At 41.3% G+C, this 24,955-nt stretch overlaps 2 protein-coding genes across 2 annotated transcripts in view; one reads left to right on the top strand and one right to left on the bottom strand.

Moving 5' to 3' along the window:
• The first annotated feature begins 218 nt into the window (after positions 1-218).
• foxc1.L (forkhead box C1 L homeolog) lies at positions 219-2,569 on the top strand. Its single transcript, NM_001096377.1, is given in 1 exon segment — positions 219-2,569. A coding segment is annotated over 1 exon segment (1,488 nt). The 5' UTR covers positions 219-565; the 3' UTR covers positions 2,054-2,569.
• A 15,458-nt stretch (positions 2,570-18,027) lies between these two features.
• The window catches only part of gmds.L (GDP-mannose 4,6-dehydratase L homeolog), a 347,082-nt gene continuing 340,154 nt past the window's right edge, over positions 18,028-24,955 (bottom strand). Inside the window, exons 10-11 of the mRNA NM_001086883.1 lie at positions 20,161-20,229; positions 18,028-18,439 (exon numbers count right to left, since the gene is read on the bottom strand). Coding sequence (NP_001080352.1) covers positions 18,377-18,439; positions 20,161-20,229 — 132 coding nt within the window. The 3' untranslated portion in view covers positions 18,028-18,376. The remainder of the gene's footprint in view (positions 18,440-20,160; positions 20,230-24,955) is intronic.

Here is a 24,955-nt window from a genome sequence, read left to right as displayed (position 1 = left end):
ACCCTTGGTTCCCGGGTGCTGGGCGGGTCGGTGTCTCAGTTCCTGCCGCTGCCGCTGGAGCTGCCCTCTGTGTCAGTGTTGGTGTCTGTGTTTTTTCCATTCACAGGCCGGCTGTTGCTCTCTGATTGGTCGACTCCCTCTGAGTGGGCGGGGCTCGAGTCTGAGTAGAGCGCTGTAGAAAAGTCCCTGGCCGCTGACTGATGCTCCAAACTCGCAAAGTTTTCCCGAAGTGCCCCGAGCCTGCCAGCGCCTGAGTGCAGCGCCCCCACCCCCACAGCACGGGGCCAACTTCACCGCTGCCTCCCACTCCCGCACTGCCACATACCAGGGCTGCGAGGGAACTGAGCTTCCAGCACATCTGTCACACAGCCAGAGGTCCGGAGCCGTGTGAGACAAACTGCGCTTCCAAAGAGTCTTCTGCCTTCAGCGCTTCCCCTATTCCCAGCAGCAGCAGCAGGAACTGTCGGAGCGGTGGGTGTGCATGCCTCTTGTTCCTATTGCTGTGCCCATCTGAGTGTGCCCGGGGCTGGCAGTGCCCGCTGCTGCAGGAGGAGGCGGAGGAGCCATGCAGGCGCGCTACTCGGTGTCCAGCCCCAACTCCCTGGGAGTTGTGCCCTACCTCAGCGGGGAGCAGAGTTACTACAGGGCGGCTGCAGCGGCGGCAGCGGCAGGAGGAGGCTACACGGGCATGGCTGCCCCCATGAGTATGTACTCACACCCCGCACATGAACAGTACCAGGCCGGCATGGCCAGAGCCTATGGGCCCTACACCCCCCAGCCACAGCCCAAGGACATGGTGAAGCCCCCCTACAGTTACATCGCCCTCATCACCATGGCCATCCAGAACGCCCCCGACAAGAAGATCACCCTGAATGGCATCTACCAGTTCATCATGGAGAGGTTCCCCTTCTACCGGGACAACAAGCAGGGCTGGCAGAACAGTATCCGGCACAACCTGTCCCTCAACGAGTGCTTTGTCAAGGTGCCAAGAGACGACAAGAAGCCAGGCAAGGGCAGCTACTGGACCCTGGACCCGGACTCTTACAACATGTTTGAGAATGGAAGCTTTCTGAGGAGGAGGCGCAGGTTCAAGAAAAAAGATGTGTCCAAAGATGCCACCAAGGAGGACAAAGAGCGTCTTCTGAAAGAGCATAATGGCAGCCAGTCCGCAGCCGCGCAACAACAGCGCCAGCAGCAGAACCAGGCCCAAGCGGAGCAGGACGGCAGCTCCCAGCCAGTTAGGATTCAGGATATAAAGACCGAGAACGGCACCTCGTCTCCTCCCCAGTCTATGTCTCCTGCACTCAGCGCCGTGCCCAAGATAGAGAGTCCGGACAGCAGCAGCAGCATGTCCAGTGGCAGCCCCCACAGCATCCCGTCCAACAGGTCCATGAGTCTGGAGGCTGCAGAGTCTCACCACCCGCACCAGCAGCAGCACCACCACCACAGCCAGGGTTTCAGCGTGGATAACATCATGACCTCCCTCAGGGGCTCCCCCCAGGGCTCAGGAGAACTCCCTTCTCCCCTCATCTCTTCTTCCAGGACAGGTATCGCCCCCTCCTTGTCCCTCACCTATTCCCCAAGTCAGGGCTCCATCTACAGTCCCCCCTGCAGTCAGGGCAGCAGCAGTGGCGGTGGGGCAGGGACCTATCACTGTAATATGCAGGCCATGAGCTTGTATTCTGGGGACAGGTCGGGCCACTTGACTCCTGCCAACACCCCAGCAGCCACCACGGTGGAAGAGACCTTACCTGACTATTCCATCACTACCACCACCTCTGCCTTGAGCCATGGCAACCAGGAGCACCCTCACCAGGGCCGATTGCCCTCTTGGTATCTCAATCAAACTGGGGATTTGGGCCACTTGGCCGGGGCTTCCTACCCGGGGCAGCAGCAGAACTTCCACTCGGTGCGAGAGATGTTTGAGTCGCAAAGACTGGGATTGAACAGTTCCCCTGTGAATGGAAATAGCAGCTGTCAGATGTCTTTCCCCCCCAGCCAGTCCTTGTACCGCACCTCGGGGGCATTTGTCTATGACTGCAGCAAATTCTGACCAAAATGCTGAAAACAAATAATTTTTTAATTTTTTTCTAATAGGGATTTTTTTTAAAGAAAGGAAAAAACACCCTCCTTTTCCAAAAATATCACATTTGTTAGTTTTGTACAGACAGCAAAATTGTGTATTGGTTTGTTAAAAAGGGACCGTGTTAAACTCGGAAAATAACAAGTAAATTCCATCTGCCTGTGATACATCTCGTAAGGTATTATTTCCCTGTGTTTAAGAGCGTATATTATATATATATGACAAGCTTCCATAGACTTGTTCTCAGATGTAAATTGCAATATAGTAATTTATTTAAAGATAAAAATAAATGTACCTGGATTGTGTGGACCAAAACAGCCAGTGGCGACCAGAACACTTATGTGTCACAACATTGGCGTTTTCATAACAAAAATTAAGGGATTTTATATCCAAACTATTTTATCTATCAATTTGTTTTCTTGTTTTAAAATATCCCGAAGGCTCTAAGCACCGTTTGTTTCTTAATAAATTGCCATTCAATTTGAATGCTACCCTCGTCTGCTACTTTGTATGAAGAAATAACAAACTGAAGGTATTTCCTATTTATATCAGCTAATTCTATTTTAAACAGGACAGAACATTAATTGCAAATGATTTGCAGGATCCCCAACTGGTTTAAATTATGGGCTAAAATATCTCCATGATCTAGTGGGTAAAAACACTGGGCCCCTAAATCGTTATCATTTTCATAATTAGTCCCAATGAATTCAACATAATATTACAGATAAACAAGTAATTTAAACAATTAATTATATTTGTATTTTAATCCTTTTTTTTTAAGTGTTCGTTTAAGTTGCTGATAGAACTGATTTCGGGGTGGGAGGGGAACAAAAAATTAATTGCCTTTATTTAGCTGTGATAATCTATTGAAAATCGCCTTAAATGTGTTAATAAATGTATATAGTAAAGTGACATTCCTGGCCTGCCCCTTGTCAGGATAAGATGTTCTACCTGTAAAATAATTTATTTACACACTTAAATCTCGTGGCTGTCTCCATCCCATTCATAGAGCTCTGATAAGGGCAATAAATCCAGTAACTGCGACTGATACACCCTGTCAATCACTGCTTAAAAGATGATCATTTGATTAGAACCATTAAGACCTATTTAACCCTTTAGATAACACACGCTCTTATCTAAAGGACGGCACTTAAAATTAATTGGTATTAATTGATGTCAAGGCTAATCAGGAAATGTATTTCTCACAAATATATATACCCTAAATACCTAAATAAGTAAAGACGTATATTTTCCCATCTCATAGACTTTCAAAGCCATTTGTCTTTTTTAGATACTGAAGGAAAATTTATTTTTTCAAACATTCGTTTGTTGTAATTGCTATTGAAAGCAATATTTCTCTCTCTCTATATATATATATATATATATATATATATATATATATATATATATATATATATATATATATATATATATATATATTTTTTATTTTTTTTCTCAGCATATACTCCATGTCTGCTATTCAGCTTCAGCTTTAGGTTTTTTTTTTTAAGGTTTCAGAATCAGGAGTGAAGATAAAAAATAAACAGTATGGAAATATTGCTTTCAATTAAAAATATACCAGTAAATTGAAATCCATAGGGCATTTTGTAATACTAGAAAGTTGGTTGAAATTATTTTGCTTCTAGGAGCCAAAACATTCGATTAATCTTATTTGCTACATAACTGGGAGTCTCAAAGACAAATGACTGGGTTTAAACTCTTGCAGGTTAAGGGGAAAAATGGGAGTTACCTGTTATAAGAACAATTTCTAATACTGTGTGGATTCTTTAACATGACCAAGTTTTCAATGTGACTTTAAACGAAATAATAGCCGGAGCATTCCCCTGAAGAGAATTCTATGCAGGAAATATTGGTACAGTTTTTTCAGCAGTGCTTTCTTGCTTTGCTGTTATAGTTATAGTTAACGTCTTTGTGTTTGGGTTATTTGAGGGTCGGGATTTTGTGGGTGGCGGTGGAAATGTAGAGTCAGTGAAGATTTGTACAGTCGAATGTATTTCATTTATTTGAGACTGTGAGTGAAATGGCTTTTGATAACAGACTGTATGATGGAGGCAGGTTTCATTTACTGGGCTGAATAGTTTCACATCAGTGACTGTGGGTGCAGATGTTTATTCAGATGGGTGAGTGGTGCTTATAGGAGTGAATTGTAGGGAGGTCTGTGCTGGTCCCTCGGGATTCTGTTGTACCCCTGTCTTCTGATTATATTATATCTACCCTGCCCGGAACCCCCTTTCACTCTGAGTCAGGTGTGACTATATTTATATATATATATATATATATATATATATATATATATATATATATATATATATATATATATATATATATATATATATATATATATATATATATATATATATATATATATATATATATATATAGATATATATATATAGATATATATAGATATAGATATATAGATTATATATATATATATATATATAGATATATATATATATATATATATATATATATATATATATATATATATATATATATATATATAGGAATAGTGTTTGATTTTGTCTTTGAATTTATTACTGTTCTTATTTGTCAGAGAACCAGCAATAAGACATCTGTGCTTACACATCGGAATATTTGCCTTGCGATTTTATTTCCCATAAAGCCAAGGTCCAACTAAGTAAAGTAAAACAGCGAGTTTGTTGCCAGACTGGGTACCATAGTGGTGCTGTGTGGGGATGATTTGGTGTTGTGCTGGCTACTCAGCCATAGGCTTGTGTTAATACCTGTTCTACTTCCCCAGCTAAGAGATAGATATTATTTATACTGACAGGCAGATAATAGATGAATAGGTTATAGATAATACATGGATAAAAAAGCTAGATGTGTAGATTGGATAGATAGATGGATAGATGATAGATAGATAGATAGATAGATAGATAGATAGATAGATAGATAGATAGATAGATAGATAGACCCAGAAATTCTAAATATGAAAATAGATGGATCCGTTACAGATATATTACATTAATAGAAAGGCCTAGATTTACTAAACAGCAGCAACAAAATTCGTTATCTTTGGGATAGAAAATACGGTGATTTTTGGGGTTAATTTTGGCTGTCGAGGAAATTACCTCCCCAACAATTCCTTGTTTACTTAGCTTAAAAACCTGCTTCTTAAAGCGATATTAACTCCACAGTCGCATTGAATAGCATATAGATAGACTGACAGATAAATAGATAGAGAGATAATCAGTCTGCTCAACTGTTTGTAATGTATGTATAATTTATGTGTGTTTCAAAAGGAAATAAAACTTACCTTTCAAAAAAAAAATAGATAGATGGATGATAAATAGATAGATGGATAGATAGATGATAGATAGATAGATAGATAGATAGATAGATGATAATTTGCCTTTTTTTTAAATTAAAACTATTTCTGCTTCAAACTTTGGTAGCCACAATGTATTTTTGTGATGCAGTTTAGTATTTCCAGCTAATATGGGGAATTTGTAAATGTGTCAATATTTAGCGAATCTGGAGTGTAAGGTGTATAGGTGACTGATAGTTAAATGAATAGAATGGCAGAAAGACATATGACATATACATAGATACCTAAATTAATACATAGAAATGCAGATTTATAGACAGACAATATAAAGTGGCGTTGGAATAATGATGCCCAGTATATTTGTATCGCACACAACAGCAGTCATACTGACAATATGTCAGCTATATCCTTTATTGGAATGGAGGGTTAACTAGTTCAATGTTTTCTTTCTATTCTAATTGACTTATTGAGAGCATACACGGCCGTAAATATATTTCTGGTTCACTGATTTTGTGGGTGTTGGGCAGTACTAGGTGAATAATATTGAGATAGAAAGTAATAACAGTGAACCCAAGCCTTTAATAACTACAGTGCTAAAAGATTTCTAACTCGCCAGATCCTTCGTTAAAGCGATATTTATGGTGAGCTAATAAAAGGATCACAAGAGTTATTTCTCATTTCAGCAGCTTCTCCCTGACAAACATTAGTCAGTTGCAGAGGCAGTAAGATCCACTGATACACAGCACAGAGTGTGTCCATGGTATTCAGGACAGGGCTGGGTACAGAGATGGCTGCACTGGAATGTGTTCAAGCTGGAAGCTGCCTGATAGCGCTTGTCATTCATCAGGAAAGTTTAATGCTGCTGGTGAAACAGAGAAGGAAAACAAGTGACTAATTGTAACCAAATAGCTGAGCCCGTGTTCCTGTGCCAGGCAGATTGGCAGCTCCCATCTCTGCCCGCGTGCCGTTTGTTACCTGCGCTGCCAATAGCGCTAATAAGTCCATTTTGGTTTAACCACAGTCTCCAATAACGAGCAATCAATGCGCAAGTGGCCTTGCTTTATCTCTCTCTCTTCATATTAATTTCAGCAAAAGGATGTTTGCTCCCAGAATGCTGTATTTCCCCATGAAATTAATAGACTTCGCGTTCATGTTTTTGCCTGTCTTGGTTGTTCATTTCATATGATCGTAATTGATGCGTCAGTCTTGATTTACAGCTTTTGCGGTCACAAGGAAAGAAATACTAATAATCCGAGTGCTAAATCAGAAATCTTCCTAAAGGTTTTCATTTTCTTTTCTACTACAGAGTGAGCCTAGGAGAGAAAGTAATGGAAGCCAGCCTGGGAAATAAAGTAACAACTGTGACCCTGGCATTGACAGTAATGGGAGTGAGCCGTGCAAAGAGAATACCGATAGTCACCCCTGTACAGGCGTAAAAAGTCTCAAGTCTGGTAGTAACAACGGTACTTTGTAGCCAGTAATGAAAATAGGACAGCGAACACTTTACAGAGAGTAAAATAAGGACAATGACCCCAGTATCGACAGTAATGAGCGTCTGATGGAAAAAAGAGCAAATAGTGTCAATGTAGGGCCTGATCCTCTGGAATTCTTTTAGACCAGTGTAAGTCAGGCTTATTTTCATTCATTTCCATACAGGGGCCTTGGTTTTATATTCTATACCAGACTCACGTTTATAACTTTCTATACATGCATTTTCTATACCAGATTCCAATCCACTCCTCTCTATACCGGGTCATTTTTCATTAGCACATCCTCATTTCCACTTGAGCCTACATAAAAACGAATAATATTTACATTTATATAATTGTTGTGACCCTTTGTATAGATGGGGAAAAACATTGATCCCGGTGTCCATTTGAAAGCCAAGAATTCCCCAGAGGGGAGAATGGAACAAATTAAAGCAGGGCAAGGGGAAAGTTACCCCACTGTAAAGAAACGACTTGGATTTTATCATTCTGTCCCATTTTTATACAGTGTAAATTCTTTGTGTGTGTGTAAATGTTGTTAAGACTTGTGTTAGTGATATATTCATAATGAGGCATTTATCGATATCCCCAATAGTATGTGACTAGATTCAGGCTTATATTTGAATGTACTTATTTGGCATGTTTGTACTGAGCAGATGATCAGACAGACAAAGTTATATAGCTGAACACACACACACATACATACATTGTGACCATTATTATATCTATTCATTTGAATTTATCTATAATGGATCCATCTATTTTAATATTCACAATCTCTGCGTATCTATTATCGATTATCTCTCTCTCTCTCTCTATAATTGATCTATCTCTTTTTTAATATTCACAATCTCTGCGTATCTATCTATCTATCTATCTATCTATCTATCTATCTATCATCATCTCTCGGCGAATGGCAGACAGTTAAATAATCCATCAATCTATCGATTGGAAATGTAATAGCTATAAGCCATAAATGACAATCGTGTAATTACAAAACTTTTAGAATAAGCCTTGCGCCAGCTGCCAGAATAAATGCCCCTGTACATAACTTCTTGCCCCTAATAAATTCCCCCAAAGTGAGTTGCCATGTGCCTATTTATATATCTGTGTGTGCAGGACAGAAAGTCAGGCTTGTTTATTATACATTATTCATATACTTATTTATGTATTATTTATATAGTGCTTAGGTGTTCCATAGCACAGTTGCAGATATAGTTATAATTTACTTCTGTCTGTCTGTCTGTCTGTCTATCAGCTTTTGGACCACACAGACCCCCTTCCTCAGACCCCCCTTATTTTTTTTTGGCCTGACCAAGGGGCCTGTGTGCTCCAAAAGCTTGCAGTTGTTACTTATTCAGTTAGTCAATTAAAGGTATCACCAAACTTTACTTTTTCTGCATTTTTTCAATGGCTAACACGGTACAACATCTTAAAGTGATACTGATACTAAAAAAATATTATTCAAAATATTAATGCACATCAAAAGTTATCTATAGAGCATGTTGATTGTTTTTCACTGATAGGGCTGATTTTGTAAGTAATTGTCACTTGCAATTCCTAAACCTGACTGTTTTGCCAACCTGACTGTCCCCTGACCGTTAGAGTTTCTAATGCTAGACTACTGCTGCACAAATAAGGCAGCCCCCTCACACAGGAATATGGGGGATCAGATGGGTAATGTAAAAGCATATGTAAATACTTTTATTGCAAAATAGCAATAAATAGCATACAAAGACAATATTATGATGTAAAAAAAGGTTTAATTCCTGGTGTCAGTATATCTTTAAAACTATGTCTATCAAGTATATATTCGGTTTTCCAAAAGTATGGCCCCTACCTGCCCCCAGGACACAGGGTGGAGGGGCAGAGAGTCGGCAGGGGTGGGCGCTGTGTAGCTGAAAGCGACCCGCTAGTTGTCCTTGAGATTAGTCCTATAAAGCCGCTCATTCCATTGCCGAGCTATAACAGCCGTCGCGTTAAGGTAGGATTGATGGCTCTGTGCGAGAGCTCAGGAAGGAATCCAATTCAATCAGCGCGGCTCGGAGTCATTTTTCAGGGCGCTGGGAGACAGGCAAGAGCCGGGGGTCAGAGGAGAGAGAGGATGTCCTGCCGCACACAATAATAATAATGATAATAATAATAATAATAGGGGCACCGATGGAACAGGCGGACACTTTGAAATGTTTAGGAATTATGTCATTCATAATCACTGCTTATTTATAATGAATTCACAGTCTGATGCTACACATTCATTTCCTGCATCACAGGCATTTGTTATTGTGCTGCTTCTTTATCATCTTCTGACGTCAGTTGTGAGTTTAATTCCAGCCACCCCTCCCCCCTCAGAAGTAGGGGACCCTTAGCAGGGTCGCCATCAGAAATTGCAGGGCCCCATATGAAAAAATTTCCTGGGGCCCCTGGGCTGCGCCCACCACAAGCCCCACCTACAGGTTCGTCCTCCCCACCCCACACCCTCCACTAAAAAAAAAACCCATTGGTGGCTATGGTTCCCACATGTTAATAAAAAAAAATAAAAAAATATTGGTGGTCAGGGCCCCTCCATTGAAAAAAAAAATTAGTGGTCAGGGCCCGCCATTAAAAAATATTGGTGGCTAGGACCCCACAGGGGAAAAAAATGGTGGCCAGCCCCCCCAGTTATAAGAAAATTGGTGGCCAGGGCCCCCCTTAAACGTCCATGTAAAAAAACTTGCCCCCCCCCAGAAGTTTAAAAACAATTTGGTGCCCAGGGCCCCACCACACCACAGGGTGCCATGTTACACTTACTTCATTAGTGTGGCCCACCTGCTGTCAGTGAGCTGCCAACTACAGAAGGGAGAAGGGGAGCACCGGTGGCTGTATCTTCTTCCAGTGACAGCATTTTGTTCCCTTATTGGTCACAGAATTTCAAGTCCTGGTAAAGCTGCATGGTGATTGGATGATCTGGAGAAGAAGTTCAAACCTCAGCTATCCAATCCTGAGCAGCTCAACCGGGACTTAAACTCAGTGACCAATAAGGGGAAGTAATGGACAGAAGATACCTCTCCTTGTGCTCTCGCCCTGCCTTCCCGAAGTCAGCAGCTCTCAGAAAGCAGGGAGGCCCGACTAATCAAGAAATTGCGGCGTGGCTGGGCCCCCTTTACCCTCGGGGCCCCCTACAACTCTCCCCCCTTGTACCCCCCTGATGGCTGCCCTGGCCCTTAGTGCTGGGTGTTCTCACTGGAGGAATCTCCTCATTGGCTATAATCAGTGTCTGACTGGGTCCACCAAAAAAGCCTTAGCCCACTCTTAGTACTATTATTCTTCTTTACATACTATAATCTGTAATTCCATCTATTTAGCCTCTTTGTTCTCATAGAAATAGGGAATGGCCATGAATTAGGCCATATGTTTAGCAGCATGAGGGCCCACTGACACCAGGGCCCAGGTCCGACACTGGCTATAATCACTTGCTCCCTGAGGAACCTTCTCCATATTTCTAACACATATGTATATTTAGCAGTGTTATTAGCCATAGAACTTTAAGGTACAAAAAAGGCAAAAAAAGATTATATACCAAATTATATACCAAAAAAAAGGGCTGATAATACCTGCCATGGCACAAATAACTATATTTACCAATATACAGATGAGGGCAGTTATAGTTGCTTCCTTATAAATAACACATTTTTCCTTGTAGGGACAGGTCTGACCTGGCATTCATTTTGTTATTAATATCACATAAAAAAACAGATTTTTAGTCACGGAGGCAATTTCTTCACAAAGTGAAAACACCATAAAGTTTCATGAAATGAAAGTCATTATGCCAGGGACAACACAAATTCTAAACAGGTGATGATTCCCGGTGTTGCTGAAGTGTGTGAACATAACCAGTCTGTGAGATCAGCTCATGTGTAAGTATAGAGTAGTACACACTGGCACTTTATTGCCTCTCGTGCATGGGACAAGGCCTATTTGTTGTACAGTGAGGGTTTAGTACTCTGTGACCTCACTCAATGTACCATATACACAGGCCCAGATTTGTGGAAAGGCCACCAAGGCCCAGGCCTAGGGCGGCAGGATTTTAGGGGGGCAGCATGCCACCCAACCATATCCACAGTGATTCAGAAACACTGGGGATGCGTGGGAAATACAATCTTTTTTTATAATTTCCTGTGTACTAATTCCCAGTGCTCCAGACCTGATGAGGAAAATGTGCATGAATAAAGGGAAGGTGATGGGGCGACCAACAGCAGCAGGCCTAGGGTCACCGCTATGTAAATCCGGCCCTGCATATACAGGACTTTCAGGTGTTACATATAGGGGTCCTGTCCCATAGTAAATATCGGTTCTTGTGAAGTGTAAGAATGGGTGAAGTTCAGGTCTGGACTGAGATTCAAAATAGGCCTTTGCATTTCAGGTACAGAGAAGCCCAAAAAGGCCACAAAGCAGCCCAAACAGCCCAAGAAATAGTGACTGTCTATGGCAATTTACAGTAGCCATTCTGGCATTAGCCAGAAGCCACAGATTGATAATCCGGGCCTGGTAAGGTTAGTGCATTTGTAGAATAAAATTAAAATTTGTACTCTGTAAGGATAGCATATGGGTGCAGGTACACTGTACAGAGTGCTAGTAATAATCAGTGAGGTTAGTGCATGTGCAGCACAGTATATAGTGCAAGAAGCACTCAGTGAGGTTAAAGTATGTGCGTGTGTAGGGCACTGCTCAGAGTGTGAGTGGTACTCAGTGACGTTAGTGTGTGTGTAGAGCACTGTATAGCGTGTGAGTGGTACTCAGTGAGGTTAGTGCATGTATTTAGAGCACTGTATAGGGTGTGAGTGGTACTCAGTGAGGTTAGTGCACATGTGTAGCGCACTGTATAGAGTGAGTGGAGTACGTGTGGGGCACTGTGCTGTATGTAAATGGTACTCAGTGAGGTGAGTGCATGTGTGAGTGTAGGGCAATGTGTTGCCTGTGAGTGGTACTCGGTGAGGTGAGTGCATGTGAATAGTACTCAGTGAGGTGAGTGTGGGACACCATGTTGCACGTGAGTGGTGCTCAGTGAGGTGAGGGCACTGTGTTGCATGTGAGTGGTACTCAATGAGGTAAGTGCATTTGTGAGTGTAGGGCACTGTGTTGCATGTGAGTGGTGCTCAGTGAGGTGAGTGCATGTATGAGTGTAGGGCACTGTGTTGCATGTGAGTGGTGCTCAGTGTGGTGAGTGCATGCGTGAGTGTAGGGCACTGTGTTGCATGAGTGTGGTACTCAGTGAAGTAAGTACACGTGAGGTCAGAGTTCCAGCCACTTACTTTGGTTTATATCATCTTCCATGTGCCAGGGACAAATACTGGGGTACCTGAAAATACCGGGACAGTGGCAATTCCCTCTAAATGGGACTGCCCAATGTGCAGCCTTATTTGGCACCCTATTCAGTGGCCTGGCCTGTGCTTCATCTTCTGCCAGTTTCCAGCCCTTTTTACTTTAAAGGAAAACTACACTCCCTGAACGATGTAGGTCTCTATAAAAATATATTGCCTAAAATAGCTGTTTTATGTAAATAAACCATTTTCATAATAATGTACTTTTTTTAGTTGGGTAATACTAAATAGAAAATTACCATTTTAAAAAATAAGGACGTGGGATCATATAATTCACGGTGCACACAAACCAATCTGTTGCTTAAATATTCATTTTGGGGGTAAAGTTTTTCTTTGAGTGCCCATTTGAGACCCAACAACTGTAGTGTGAGTCTATTAAGTCGTCGCAGTGTTACACATACAGGAAAATATTGTTTTAAGTTCAAAGGCTCTGGTTCTTAATCCTGGGATGTCCAGACTTTGCTGGACTACAATTCCCAGCATGCTCTAATGTTTGATTGCCTGGGGAGGAATGCTGGGAGATTCAAGCCAATAAAATATTCTGGAAGAACTTGTGGTGACCCCCAGCTTTCTGCCCCCCATCTCTCCTATTTGCAGACTTCCCAGCATTTCTAGAGCAGATTGTTCATGAGGTGATTAGGCTGTTCCTCACAATAGGTAAGTGTTAAGAATTTGGTAACTATGGGTGCCTGCTGTGTCCAGACTTCTGTCAGCAGGGTTGGGGCAGAGGGAGTGGTTTGTGTGAGGGTGCTGCTGGCTGCTCAGCAGGGAAGATCCAGGCGCTGAGTTATTACTCCTCATAGCCTCCTGCACTGACAAGTTCAGGAGGTGGGAGGGTGTTGATAATTGCCTGCAGATACATTTGTAGCGAATAACTCTTGTTCCTGTACAGCAGAGACTCACGAGCATATCTCTATGGGACAAGGTAAGGGAATGTCATACAAGGTAACACTGAGCCAGCGCTGTAACCCCTCCAAGCTCTTCTCCCTCAGCCTGTGTGTGTGGCGGGAATGGGACTACTAGGGTCAGTGAGAGGGCAGCACTGAGAATACATAAAGCTGGGAGGCATTGGGCACAGTTTGGGCCACTGCCAGCACCTGGGTGTAAGATACCTGAAAACTAATACGCAGACATATATGTAGAAGGGGCAGTTAGGTGAGTGTTTACAAGCAGGGAGGCCTGCCAGGACTACTAACCCTCCAAAGAAGTTCCCTATGCTGCCCACTCGTTCACCCATCCACCTTCTCCTTCCCTCCCCCAGCACATCTAAGGGCAGGACCACACGGCCAATTCCGCCGCGCTGCGCAAAATCGCAGGATGCGACACAAATAAGGTAAGTAATGGCAGTGTCTGATGGTGTCACAGTGTGCAGTGTCTGCATCCGACAGTCATATTGTGTTGCATCAATGCTGCGACACGATCTGACAATTGAATTACTTACCTTATTTCCGTTGCATCCGACATAACGCCTGTGATTTTGCGCAGCGCACTGGATCAAGGCGGAATCGGCCGTATAGTCCTGCCCTTATACTTACTTTGCAATGATCGGGGAGGGCAGTGGGACAGCATTCCAGGATTACAATGCAGAATTCTGCTGGAGCAGCACTATTAACTGATTCATTTTGAAATTTTTTTTTTTTCCCATGACAGTATCCCTTTAATGCTTTTTATTATTTGTGGTTTTTGAGTTACTTAGCTTTTTATTTAGCAGCTCTTCAGTTTGCAGCAATCTGTTTGCTAGGGTCCAAATTACCGTAGGAACCACACACTGATTTGAATAAGAGACTGGAATATAAATAGGAGAGGACTGAATAGAAAGATGAGTCCTAAAGAGTAGCAATAACAATACATTTGTATTGGTTTTTAGATGGGGTCAGTGACCCCCATTTCAAAGCTGGAAAGTGTCAGAAGAAGAGGGCAAATAACTCAAAAAGTATAAAAAAGACAACATAAAAGCCAATTGAAAAGTTGCTTAGAAATAGCCATTCTATAATACAGTATACTAAAACTTAACTCAAAGGTGAACCACCCCTTTAAGTCTACTAAAAGAGCAAATAAAGAGCTGGTTCACCTTCTTTCAGTATGTTATTGAATGTTTAATTCTAAGCAACTTTTCAATTGGCCTTGATTTTTCATTTTTATAGTGAATTATTCCAGCTTTCAGATGGGGGTCACTCAGTGTCGGACTGGGGTGTCCGGGGCCCACCGGGGCTGCTGCCTGTGGGCCCCCCAGTCGCAAGGGCCACCACCACAAATCGCAAACCACCCCCCCAGCACATACATTTTGTGGGCCGAGTTTGCATGTGCCTGCTCTCACGTGCGAGGGGGAGGGGCTACGCAAGAGTGCCGCATTTAGAAGTAGAAGTTTCCAGCAGTGGACCTGGGTCAGCGGGGGCCCACGAGGGCCGGGGCCCACCGGGTTTTCTCCCCGTGTCCCGCCGGCCCAGTCCGACGCTGGGGTCACTAACCCCATCTAAGAAACAAATGCTCTGTAACGTTAAAATATATTGTTGGTTTTTTTTTTAACTCATCTGTCGATTCAGGTCACCTTTTATTCATATTTCAGAGGCTTATTCAACTTAATGTTTGGTTGCTAGTGCAATTAGGACCCTAGCAACAAGATTGCTGAAATTGCAATCCGGAGAGCTGTTGAATAAAGATATACATAGCTCAAAAATATCAGCCCCCTCAATGCAGCAGCTCTGGTGGGCCCAGACCCCCTCCCCCAGTCCGACGCTGTAACCAGGAGTGTAACCCTGTGAATGCTGGAGGACCAGGAGATATAGGGGCTCAGTGGGATACTGACTGATGAACAGTTTCAATATATGTTCATAAACTATGACCCACTCCTAGTTTAGGGGGCCCTAAAATGATTTTGCTGTGGTCTAATTACTTCATTATTTATAACCCTATATAATATATATATAAATATATATATTTATTTATATATAAAGAGCTGGTGATAATCGCTCAGACAGCTGGACACCAAGCCCAAACAGCCTTAAGACAAAGCAGTGGGTGCACTTCTTGCTCTTAACATTAATTGTTGTTTAACTCTTCCCCCTAAAAAGACAGAACACTATATTTTCCCTTAGTAACTAAACAAGTACCACAGGCAAATCTAAACATGCTGGCAGTGAGATATAAGCTGCTACGTAAGGCAGAGTTTGCCTCATTCCATGTAAATGTGGCCATAATTTAGTCAGTGGCCAATAGCTTGTACACTAGTTGGTGTACACTCATAAATAAAGTAATATATAAGCAAGTATTTGCTTAACAGTGAAAGCATATCTAAAGATGTATTTGATGACGTCTCAGTCAAACTGACATATAATTGCCATATTAAATACAGTTCCTACACTCCTCTTCCAAGTTTCTAATAATGGCTAAAGGTAAGTGGCCATGCTGCAATAGGTGTGCCACTCACAATTTGCAAATGAAATGAAGCCTGTGTGTGTACACCTGTGTGTAGAGAATACAAGGTGTTGTGTGTTTCATGTTTGGAACCCCATGATCCATGAGTCCAGGCATCTGTTTTTCATTAGTCGGAACAGTACTGACCTAAGGCCCTGCAGCACTTTCACCAAGGTGTCCTCTGAGGACACGAGCTCTTCAGCCCAGGTGTTGCTAAATAGAAGTCCAGGACATAGAATTCCCCTGTAAGACTCTGCATCATGATCCCACGGCCAAGAACTGCACAAAGGAACCTCTCTCTTCTCCGGAGCTCCACTCTGTTGCAAATGGAATCATTCTTTTATGGCCTAAACTTTTGGGATATGCTGATTATTTAAAGGGACACTTCCCAACACATAGTTAACACTAAATGTAATACTATTTCATTATTAGAGAAAACTTTGGCTTTGTCATATTAAGAATTCAAATGTCAGTTCTGTTTTTTCTACCTTAGCTGAGCCTTCTTAGGGCTTTCACTCGTTGTTAAACCAGCCGCAGGCATCCCAAGCAACAATGTTGGAAATGTTAATCCCAGTTAGCCTTGCAGTGTACAGCTTTAAAGGGTAAATCTAAAATCCCCATCACAAAGTGACACATACTGCTGCAAAAAACGCAACTAAAAAAAAAAAAGGTACAGAATTTGGTTCCTCTACTCTAGCATAAAAAGTGCCAATAATCTCTTCAAAAGTAATGTAAATCTTGTCCCCCCCCCCCCCGATATTGCGAATTCATTACGGTCTGTTGCTGTTGGAACTTCCAGGTCAAAGGTCAAACATAAGGCCTGTAAGACTGGATTTTTATTGCCTTTAAAATAATTGTACAAAATGTTTTTGTTTCTATTATTAGGTCATGTGCTTGATACAGGTGGTGCATACGAACATCACATAGCGCTGACAGACAGAAGGTATTGCTATTCCTCAGTGCAATGCCTCCTGCCTGAGCTGTAAGCCCTGATAGGCAGAAAGAGAAGAGAGATACACAGTATGTTTATATGCAGTAGAAACATTTCTTTATATGGAATTGTGCAATGTACTTTTTTATGGACAATGTGTGCAGACTAATAGTATATAGTATATTATGCAGTCGCATGGCCATTTAGAGCTACTATAAACTGCAGTCAGTGTTCCTCCCCCCCATTAAAAATTATGGCACTTATTGAAAGGTATAAAGCTCAGCCACTAAGCCAATTTTCCATGACGGTCAGGAAAGTGTTAAATGTGCAACTAGGGATCCTTGAGGATCCCCCAATTCCACTTTTAGTAAATCAGCTCCTGAAATCTGTATTCATTAAATGCCTTTGCAGCGATGTCCCTTAGTAAGAATGATTTAGTAGTACAGGTGAGTCACATGAGTTATAGGCAAAGGTGCCAAAATCAATAATTGTTTTGTGTTCCTTCTTTATAGCTGTTTACCCTTACAGTTAAGTATGGCTTCTTAAGGGACTGCGTGTTTTGACTTCAGCAAATACACATAATAACATCTGGTTTACTATTTCATCCTGGGTTTTCCTGGCCTCAAGGTAAGACATGAATGGAAGCAAAGTGGGAAAGTCATGGCAGATCCCAGACCATGGTCTTAATGACCTCCGTATAACCCGGGTGCCTTGGCAAGAAAGCGCAATGCCATTTATTAAGCTTACAGTTGGTAGGTATAGACTTTCTGCCTTCTTCAGAGCAGCTTCACGATCCTGTGGCTAATTATAGAAAGGAGAAACAGGAAGGCCCATGAATGGCGCTATTCTGCAGGAACTCAATTCTGGGGATAGAGGAGCCTTTTGTCACCTACTCCTGGACTGGACTTAGATGCTGCTTTCAAGCCAACCTTAATCTTCTGTGCGTATATATATAAAGCAGAAACTCTGTTTGAAAGAGGGCTTTATTGCAGAAGAGCTTAGGCTAAATAGTGCAAAATGGAGAGCATAAAAAGCTCTTTCCATGGGTTTTATGTTAACCCATTCAGGAAATTCTCTCTTTTCTTTCTTTCTTTCTTTCTTTCTTTCTTTCTTTCTTTCTTTCTTTCTTTCTTTCTTTCTTTCTTTCTTTCTTTCTCTCTTTCTCTCTTTCTGTCTTTCATTCTTTATTTCTCTCTTTCTTTTTTCTTTTTCTCTTAATTTCTTTTTCTCTTAATTTCTTTTTCTCTTTCTTTCATTTTTTTCTCTTTCTTTCTCTTTTTTTCCTTTCTTTTTCCTTCCTTCCTTCCTTCCTTCCTTCCTTCCTTCCAATTTTCTTTCCATCTTTCTTTCTTTTCTCTTTTTTGACTTCCTAGCCACTGATGCTGCATACAGGACATTTACTTTGATTTCAAAAAGGAAGCAAATATAATGACACTTTTTTGTTTGGTAGAAATGAAGTTTATTAAGAAAGAAGAAAGCCTATGAAACAACTAGAAACCCACAAGGTGCATTAACCGCTTAATAATAATTATAGAACATCTTCAGCATCCACCTGCATATTATGGGCAATCAAATAAAAAGGCAAGTTGGGGGATAAGGACACCTTACATATCCCTCTTCTGACAGACGAGGGAAATCAAATGCCAGAAAATCCCATGTTTCCAGTGTGAGTACGATTAAATATTCATTGAGGTCAGAACTTCCATACACATTTCTCTTGTGCATTTGTGATTGGGGGATTACTTAAGGTCCAAAGGTTTATCAGGCTGCTGTGCCATATTCATGCAATGCTTAGGCATTGGGATTGGTCGCCATCAGTTTGACATCAGATTCAACCATCTCTTTAACCAGTTCCTGCAGGAAAATAAAGGCATGTCCCCTGGTTATAAAAGCCCTTTGTAACATTCATAGTTGAGAAGGAGAAGGGGGAGAGGCAGAAATAAGTAAGAGCCAACTCTCTGAGTTTGTTCATATTTTGTTCAGGACCCTCAAAAACCTGAGCAGCCCTTTACAGGTCCCACGGAAAGCAGAGAAGAATGAGTTAGGAGTGAGGGAACCATTATAGTCACAGAAAACACCAAGGGACTCACAAAGAACAGGCACACAGAAAGCAGATTTTGTTCTACGTGAAACTTCACATAATAAGTTGTAAAAGCTGAACTCCATAAAACTTTTAGTTGAGTAATAAATTAATGTCAGAGAACAGAATATAAATTATATGTATTCACACACACACACAAATATATTGGTGTGTGTGTGTCTGCAGTATATAAAAAATATTAAGCTTTACTCCCCTTCAAAAAAAAAAAAATCTGTAAGAAAGCTTTTATACAGAACTTGGTCAGACGTAGCAAAAAGGGAAGGACAAGTGAAAACCCAAGACTGAGGCCTCACGGTGGGGTAGAACTTTAAAATGGGTAGTGGACTTTACATTCCATAAAATATGTTACATTATTCAGATAGAAAAAGGCATTGGGTTACAGAACTAGTTTGGAGAATTGGGGTACATGTGTCATAGCAAAAGAAACTAGGTTGCAGGCGTGTAAAAATAGTAACACACCCAGACCAGAGCCTGCTGGGGGTTTGTAGCGAGGCCCAGTAACTTGTTTTGCCATTGCTCGAATGATCACAACATGTGATGGAACATCACAACTAGAATCTGAAAAATAATCAAGTCTTGACTCAAGTCATGTTTTTGAGTGTGAGGGGACACTATCCCAGTGACAACATTGCCAACATTCTATATTGGTTCTATTGGTGCATTGGTTGTGCAATATTTTTTGAGGGTTTGTTATTCAGCAACAAGGAGACAAGAGCTTGTTTTAAACCCTTTCAAAAGCATGGCCCTCTATATTATCTGAATGTGTGTGTAGGTGTGTTTGTAAACATTAGTCCAGTAATAGAGACTAAAGTAGACAGTAGAAAGATGTACTCTGATGAGCAGATTGCTGGTTTCTCATATTAAGCTCAGCTGGGGAACGACACAGCAGAAAATGATTGCCTTCAGCCTTTAGATAGGATAAAGGAAGGGTCTGTGCACTGCAGATCTGGACTGGTGTTCAAAATAGGCCCTGGCATTTAAAGTACACAGGCCCAAACAGTCCCCACCAGCCCAATAGTGACTGTCTATGGCATCTTACAGCATCCCCTCTGGCATCTGCCAGTCCAGGCCTGGTGCAGAAATGCTAATACCATACATGTGCCACTGTTATGCCTGAAAGCAGATATTCAATGCTTTAGTTTAACTGACAACGCCAGGGGAGTATCTACAGAGGAAGCCGACCCTGTGGCTGAAGGGGGGCCCAGAACGTATAGGGGGCCCCGTGAAGCAATCATTAATGAGTAATTTTAATATGTATTGGTGAAACAGGACAACCTCTGCATTTTTTGGGGGCCCTAAAATTAATTTGCTGTCAGGCTCAATAACATCTAGTTACACCACTGGGTAATGCCAATCATATTTGTCCAGAACATTCCATAATACTTAGCAAATCTAAAAGCAACGTGAAAACCAACCAGACTGGCCAACTCATGGGCACAAACACCATGGATATGGGGTGCAATGAAATACTCACATCAAAGGAGACTTTTGGTGTCCAGCCCAACTTATTCTTTGCTTGGCTACAGTCACCTTGTAGAAAGTCCTGGATGAAGAAGAGAAAGTGACATGCATTACTATACATGCACTATATGTATAACTATATATGCACTGGAAAACCTGAAAGAGAGGGTACTACTGGACATGATGAAACTAACTGAATGGGGGAAAAAACATTAAGACCAAATAAACAGTTCTTACTGTGTGTAAACTCTGTAAACCAGTTTCCTGGTATCCCTGTGGGCCAGTCCGACACTGGATACAGATAATTACTACATGGCAGCACAGAAACCAGTGCAAGTGCAACTAGCATCAGAACTTAATAATCAGTCTTGTAGCATCAGTTTATATTACAGGCAAACCTAATTTCTGCTTAATAATTTGCAACGACCTCTGCCCACTGAGCATGTGAATGTCGCAGACACTTTCCAAGATGGTGACCCCCCCCCCTGTGCCAGGGTTGAAGTCCTGGATCATTGCTGCTATTGAGAAGCTAAATAAGTTCCTTATATAAAATATGGCATTGTTTTAGTTTTCCTTTAATGTATATGTATATGTCTGATATACAGCTGCTGTGCAACAAGGCCTAGAGATTCCATATTGTGAAAAGTTTTGGGGAGCTGCCATTTTGTTTGTATTGGCTTAGAGATTCTCCCTAGCTATAGAACAGCATCACTTTTTTCCCCAACATTAAAGTCTAGTAATGCAAAAGGCTGAATGGTTAGGGCAGATCTTCAGAACAGTGGAAGCTCAATGGCCTTTCCTTTTAAAAACATAACATCGGAAATAACATCAGAAAAGAAGTAGTCTAGCCTGGTGCCCAGCTGTGCCAGTCAGCATGCCATTCTTGTGCAGAATGGGTCCACAATTATGCTCTCTGCACTAAAGCTCCATTGATGATTTTTGCTGCCACTGGTAACTCGGAGGTTGCTGCACCCCTGGAGCCACTCTAATACAAAAGAATCAGGTCTGGCACTCTAAATGCAGAGTACAGAGAGGTTCAAACAGCCCTCAGCAGCCCAATACATAGTGGGGCAGATTTACTAAAGGCCGAAGTGACTAACTTCGCCAGTGTTCGATGCTCTGGACGCAACTTCAGATTTTAGTGAATTTGTGTTGTCCTGGCAAATCTACGCCTGGCGAAGTGTTGCGCTGTGAACGAAGCTTAGAGGTTAGTAAATTTGCCCCAGTGACTGTATTTCATCTTACAGCAGCCCCTCTGGCATTTGAGTCTACAAATTGCCAGTCTGAGCCTGGATAGAACATACCATTAACTACTGTATTGGGATAATCCAATGCTGACAAATTCTCTTCCATACATTTTGTCATATTGCAACATTTTTTGGGGGGGGGGGTCACAATAAACACGGGTTACCAACTAAATGTAGATATTGCTGGTAAATGGTTTCCTAGAGCGATCCAAATGTAACATTACAGTTCTATCCGAAAAAGCCAAATAATATTATTTGAAATAAAGCCCAGGATTTTATAGCGCACACTGCATAGCTTTCCCTTGGCTCACTTGTCATTAGGAGATAAAATCCCAGCCACTAATATAACAGAAGTAAACATCCAACAGTGACATGGCAAGATCTTCTTACAAAGTTTATTAGAAGCAGTGAGAAAAAGAGGAAAAGTGAGAAGGGGGCTTGGTAATCAGACAGAATGGGTGTGATTTACATCTATCCTCGTTGCTGCTGTTGTCCTCTTTCTTTTTAGGGAAGCAGTGAGCTTGTTCCTCAGCTAATCCATTTTTTATATAATGAAAAGCACCTTCGGGGGGCCTTTTGGAGCTGCAATTTGTCCTAAACAATGAAATCACGCTAAGCCTGGAGGCAGCACTGGTGGGACTGTGTTCCTATTAGGGTGAAAGGTAATGTCAGGGCTAGGCCTCCTGCAACTGATTACTCAACAACTCCTATCATCCCTAACCACAAATCTCTGTGTGCCATTGCTCCAAACCTAAACACACACATACCACTCAGTCTACATGAAATTACTTTGGTTACAGTTCATGGTCTGCATCTATCTGCAGCACAGACAGATAAATCTGCTCACATTTGTATTTCTTCTGTGCCTCGACCACATTTAGTAAAAACAGTAGAGGCGCATGTGAAATCCAATTGTGCAGCGCACTGGTCAGGTTACCGCGCGGCCTGGTTTGAATTATTCTGTTGTTTTGTTTAAAAGAAAACTAAATCACAAAGCAAACATAATAACAAAATGAAATGCCCGGCTTTAAATAAAAACACGTGGCCCTAAAGGCAGTTCTGCACGTGCCAAAGGTCAGGGCTCCGCATGTAACCCGTTCATTGCTGGACTGACTGCTCCACAGTTCCACGCACCAGTCTGACACCCACACACATTTCACTCTGTTCTATAAATACATTTCCTCATCTACACACAACCACATGGATGGCTGCATAAAAAGCTAAACACAACCATCTTCTGCACAAATAACCTTTTACAATCACACTTCCTATCCTGTGTGTGCGTATGGTATTTTTTTATTATAATCAAATGCGAAGTATCTGTGGGCATTGTGGGTAAATTTCACAAGTGGGTTTAAAAAAAATCCCTCTTTCTCTTTCTATATATTTTTTATGCATGCCTACAGATTTGCCTGAGCAGATGTGGCCTATAAAGTGTAAGGTCTCCTTTATATGGGTGACTGAATGAGAGCGCTAGTAGCAGTATACATAACAAGAAACACATTTCCTTTATACCAGCCTGTCACACAGGGTGTTTTTTTATGCCAGGGTATTTCCACTGGGAAATGTCTAAAACCACCCATGCTGCCTCTCTATTACCTTATTATAACTTATTATACCAGAGGTGTCATGCAGCTTCCAATAACGGGGTTGTTCACCTTTAAATTAACCTTTAGTATGATGTAGAAACTGATATTCTTAGACAATTTGCAATTGACTTTCATTTTTTATTATTTGCGGCTCTCCAGTTTCTGGTTGCTGGGGTTCAAATCACCCTAGCCTTGCCTTGATTCAAATACAAGACTGGAATAGAAGAGGGCCTGAATAGAAATTCGCATAGTAAAAAGTAGCAATAACAATACATTTGTAGCCTTACATAGCATTTGTTTTTTAGATGGGGTCAGTGTCTCTCTCTCAAAGCATTATGATGACAGCTATTTGGGGAATGTGATAGGTATGGGACCGGTTATCTAGAATGCTTGGGACCTGGGGTTTTCTGGATAAAGGATGTTTCCGTAATTTGGATCTTCATACCATAATAAATGTAGAAAATCATGTAAACATTAAAAAGACCCAATAGACTTGGTTTGCTTCCAATATGGATTAATTATATCTTAGTTTGGATCAAGTACAAGCTACTGTTTTATTACTACAGAGAAAAAGAAAACCATTTTTAAAATGTTGGATTAATTTGTAATAATGGAGTCTTTTTGGATAACTTTTTGGATAACCTGCTTCCGGATAACGGATCCCATACCTGTACTGATATCTAAATGAAAGATGATAAATTCTGGCAAAAATGTTCACCCAAAATAAATAATAAAAAAAACCTGCTTTCAAGGATCTACAGACACACAATAATAAAATAAATGAAATGCGCATCACCAACTAAAACCTAGCAATACACAAAGGGCAAATTGTGTAGTTCAAAATGTCATTAAAACAAAAATGAGGTTTAAACTCTTGAGAAAAATGTAAAGCATTTGAAAGTAAATAGCCGTTTCCTGAGGACCGCTCTTGGGTGTGAGAGCTGCATTCACTTTCCACTTTTTAGGTGAAAGATATGGGCTGAAATGTATTTGGCCCAAGTCAGTTACTGCCGCTCAGACTGCCACACACAGTATGGGGAGGGGGAAGGTTAGTCATCAGGCTACAAGTAAAAAGTTATTCCGTTCACATTTAGAACAGCGTTTCACCTTTCAGTTAACTTTGATTATGTTATAGAATGGCTAATTCTAAGAAACTTTTCAACTGGCCCTCTTTTTTGCTATTTAAATTATCTGCCATCTTCCTTTAACTCTCTCCAGTTTTCAAATGGGGGGGGGGGGTCACTGACCCCATCTAAAAACAAATGCTCTATTTCTATTCAGGCCCTCTCCTATTTATATCACAGTATCTTATTCAAATCAAGGCATGGTTGCTAGGGTAATTTGGACCCTAGCAACCAGACTGCTGAAACGGCAAACTGGAGAGCTGCTGAATAAAAAGCTAAATAACTCAAAAACCACAAATAATAAAGTACACCTACCTTTTGACATGAGCTAATTCAGTTGGGGTTAGGAAAGGTGCCTAAACAGTGAACCTCCAGAAATTTATATATATATATATCGTTAACGTTAGTCTTTTGTTAATAAAACATTATTTAATTTTTAAGTCCTGAGAGTGCGGACCTTCTTTACTGAATAATTATTTCGAGAATTTTGGACACTGCACCCAGGCAAGTTGAACCTAGTGACGAGAGTGCCAACTCCCCCAAAGTTCTTGTGTATATGTGTGTGTGTGTGTATATATATATATATATATATATATATATATATATATATATATATATATATATATATATATATATATATGTATATATATATTTATATATATATTTATACACAAACATACCTGATTCCACAGATAGAAAGGAAACCATGTAACACATAAGAACCATCTTCCAATCCCACTTAGGCTCACAGTGTAATGAAACCCCTAGCTCATCTTGTTCCTAACTTTAATGGAGAACTAAACCCTTAATGGAAAAAAACCCTACCACCTACCCCTACATAGACCCCC

Source organism: Xenopus laevis, chromosome 6L (assembly GCF_017654675.1).
Source record: "Xenopus laevis strain J_2021 chromosome 6L, Xenopus_laevis_v10.1, whole genome shotgun sequence".
Lineage (NCBI taxonomy): Eukaryota > Metazoa > Chordata > Amphibia > Anura > Pipidae > Xenopus > Xenopus laevis.
This window is presented reverse-complemented; position numbering and strand designations above follow the sequence as displayed.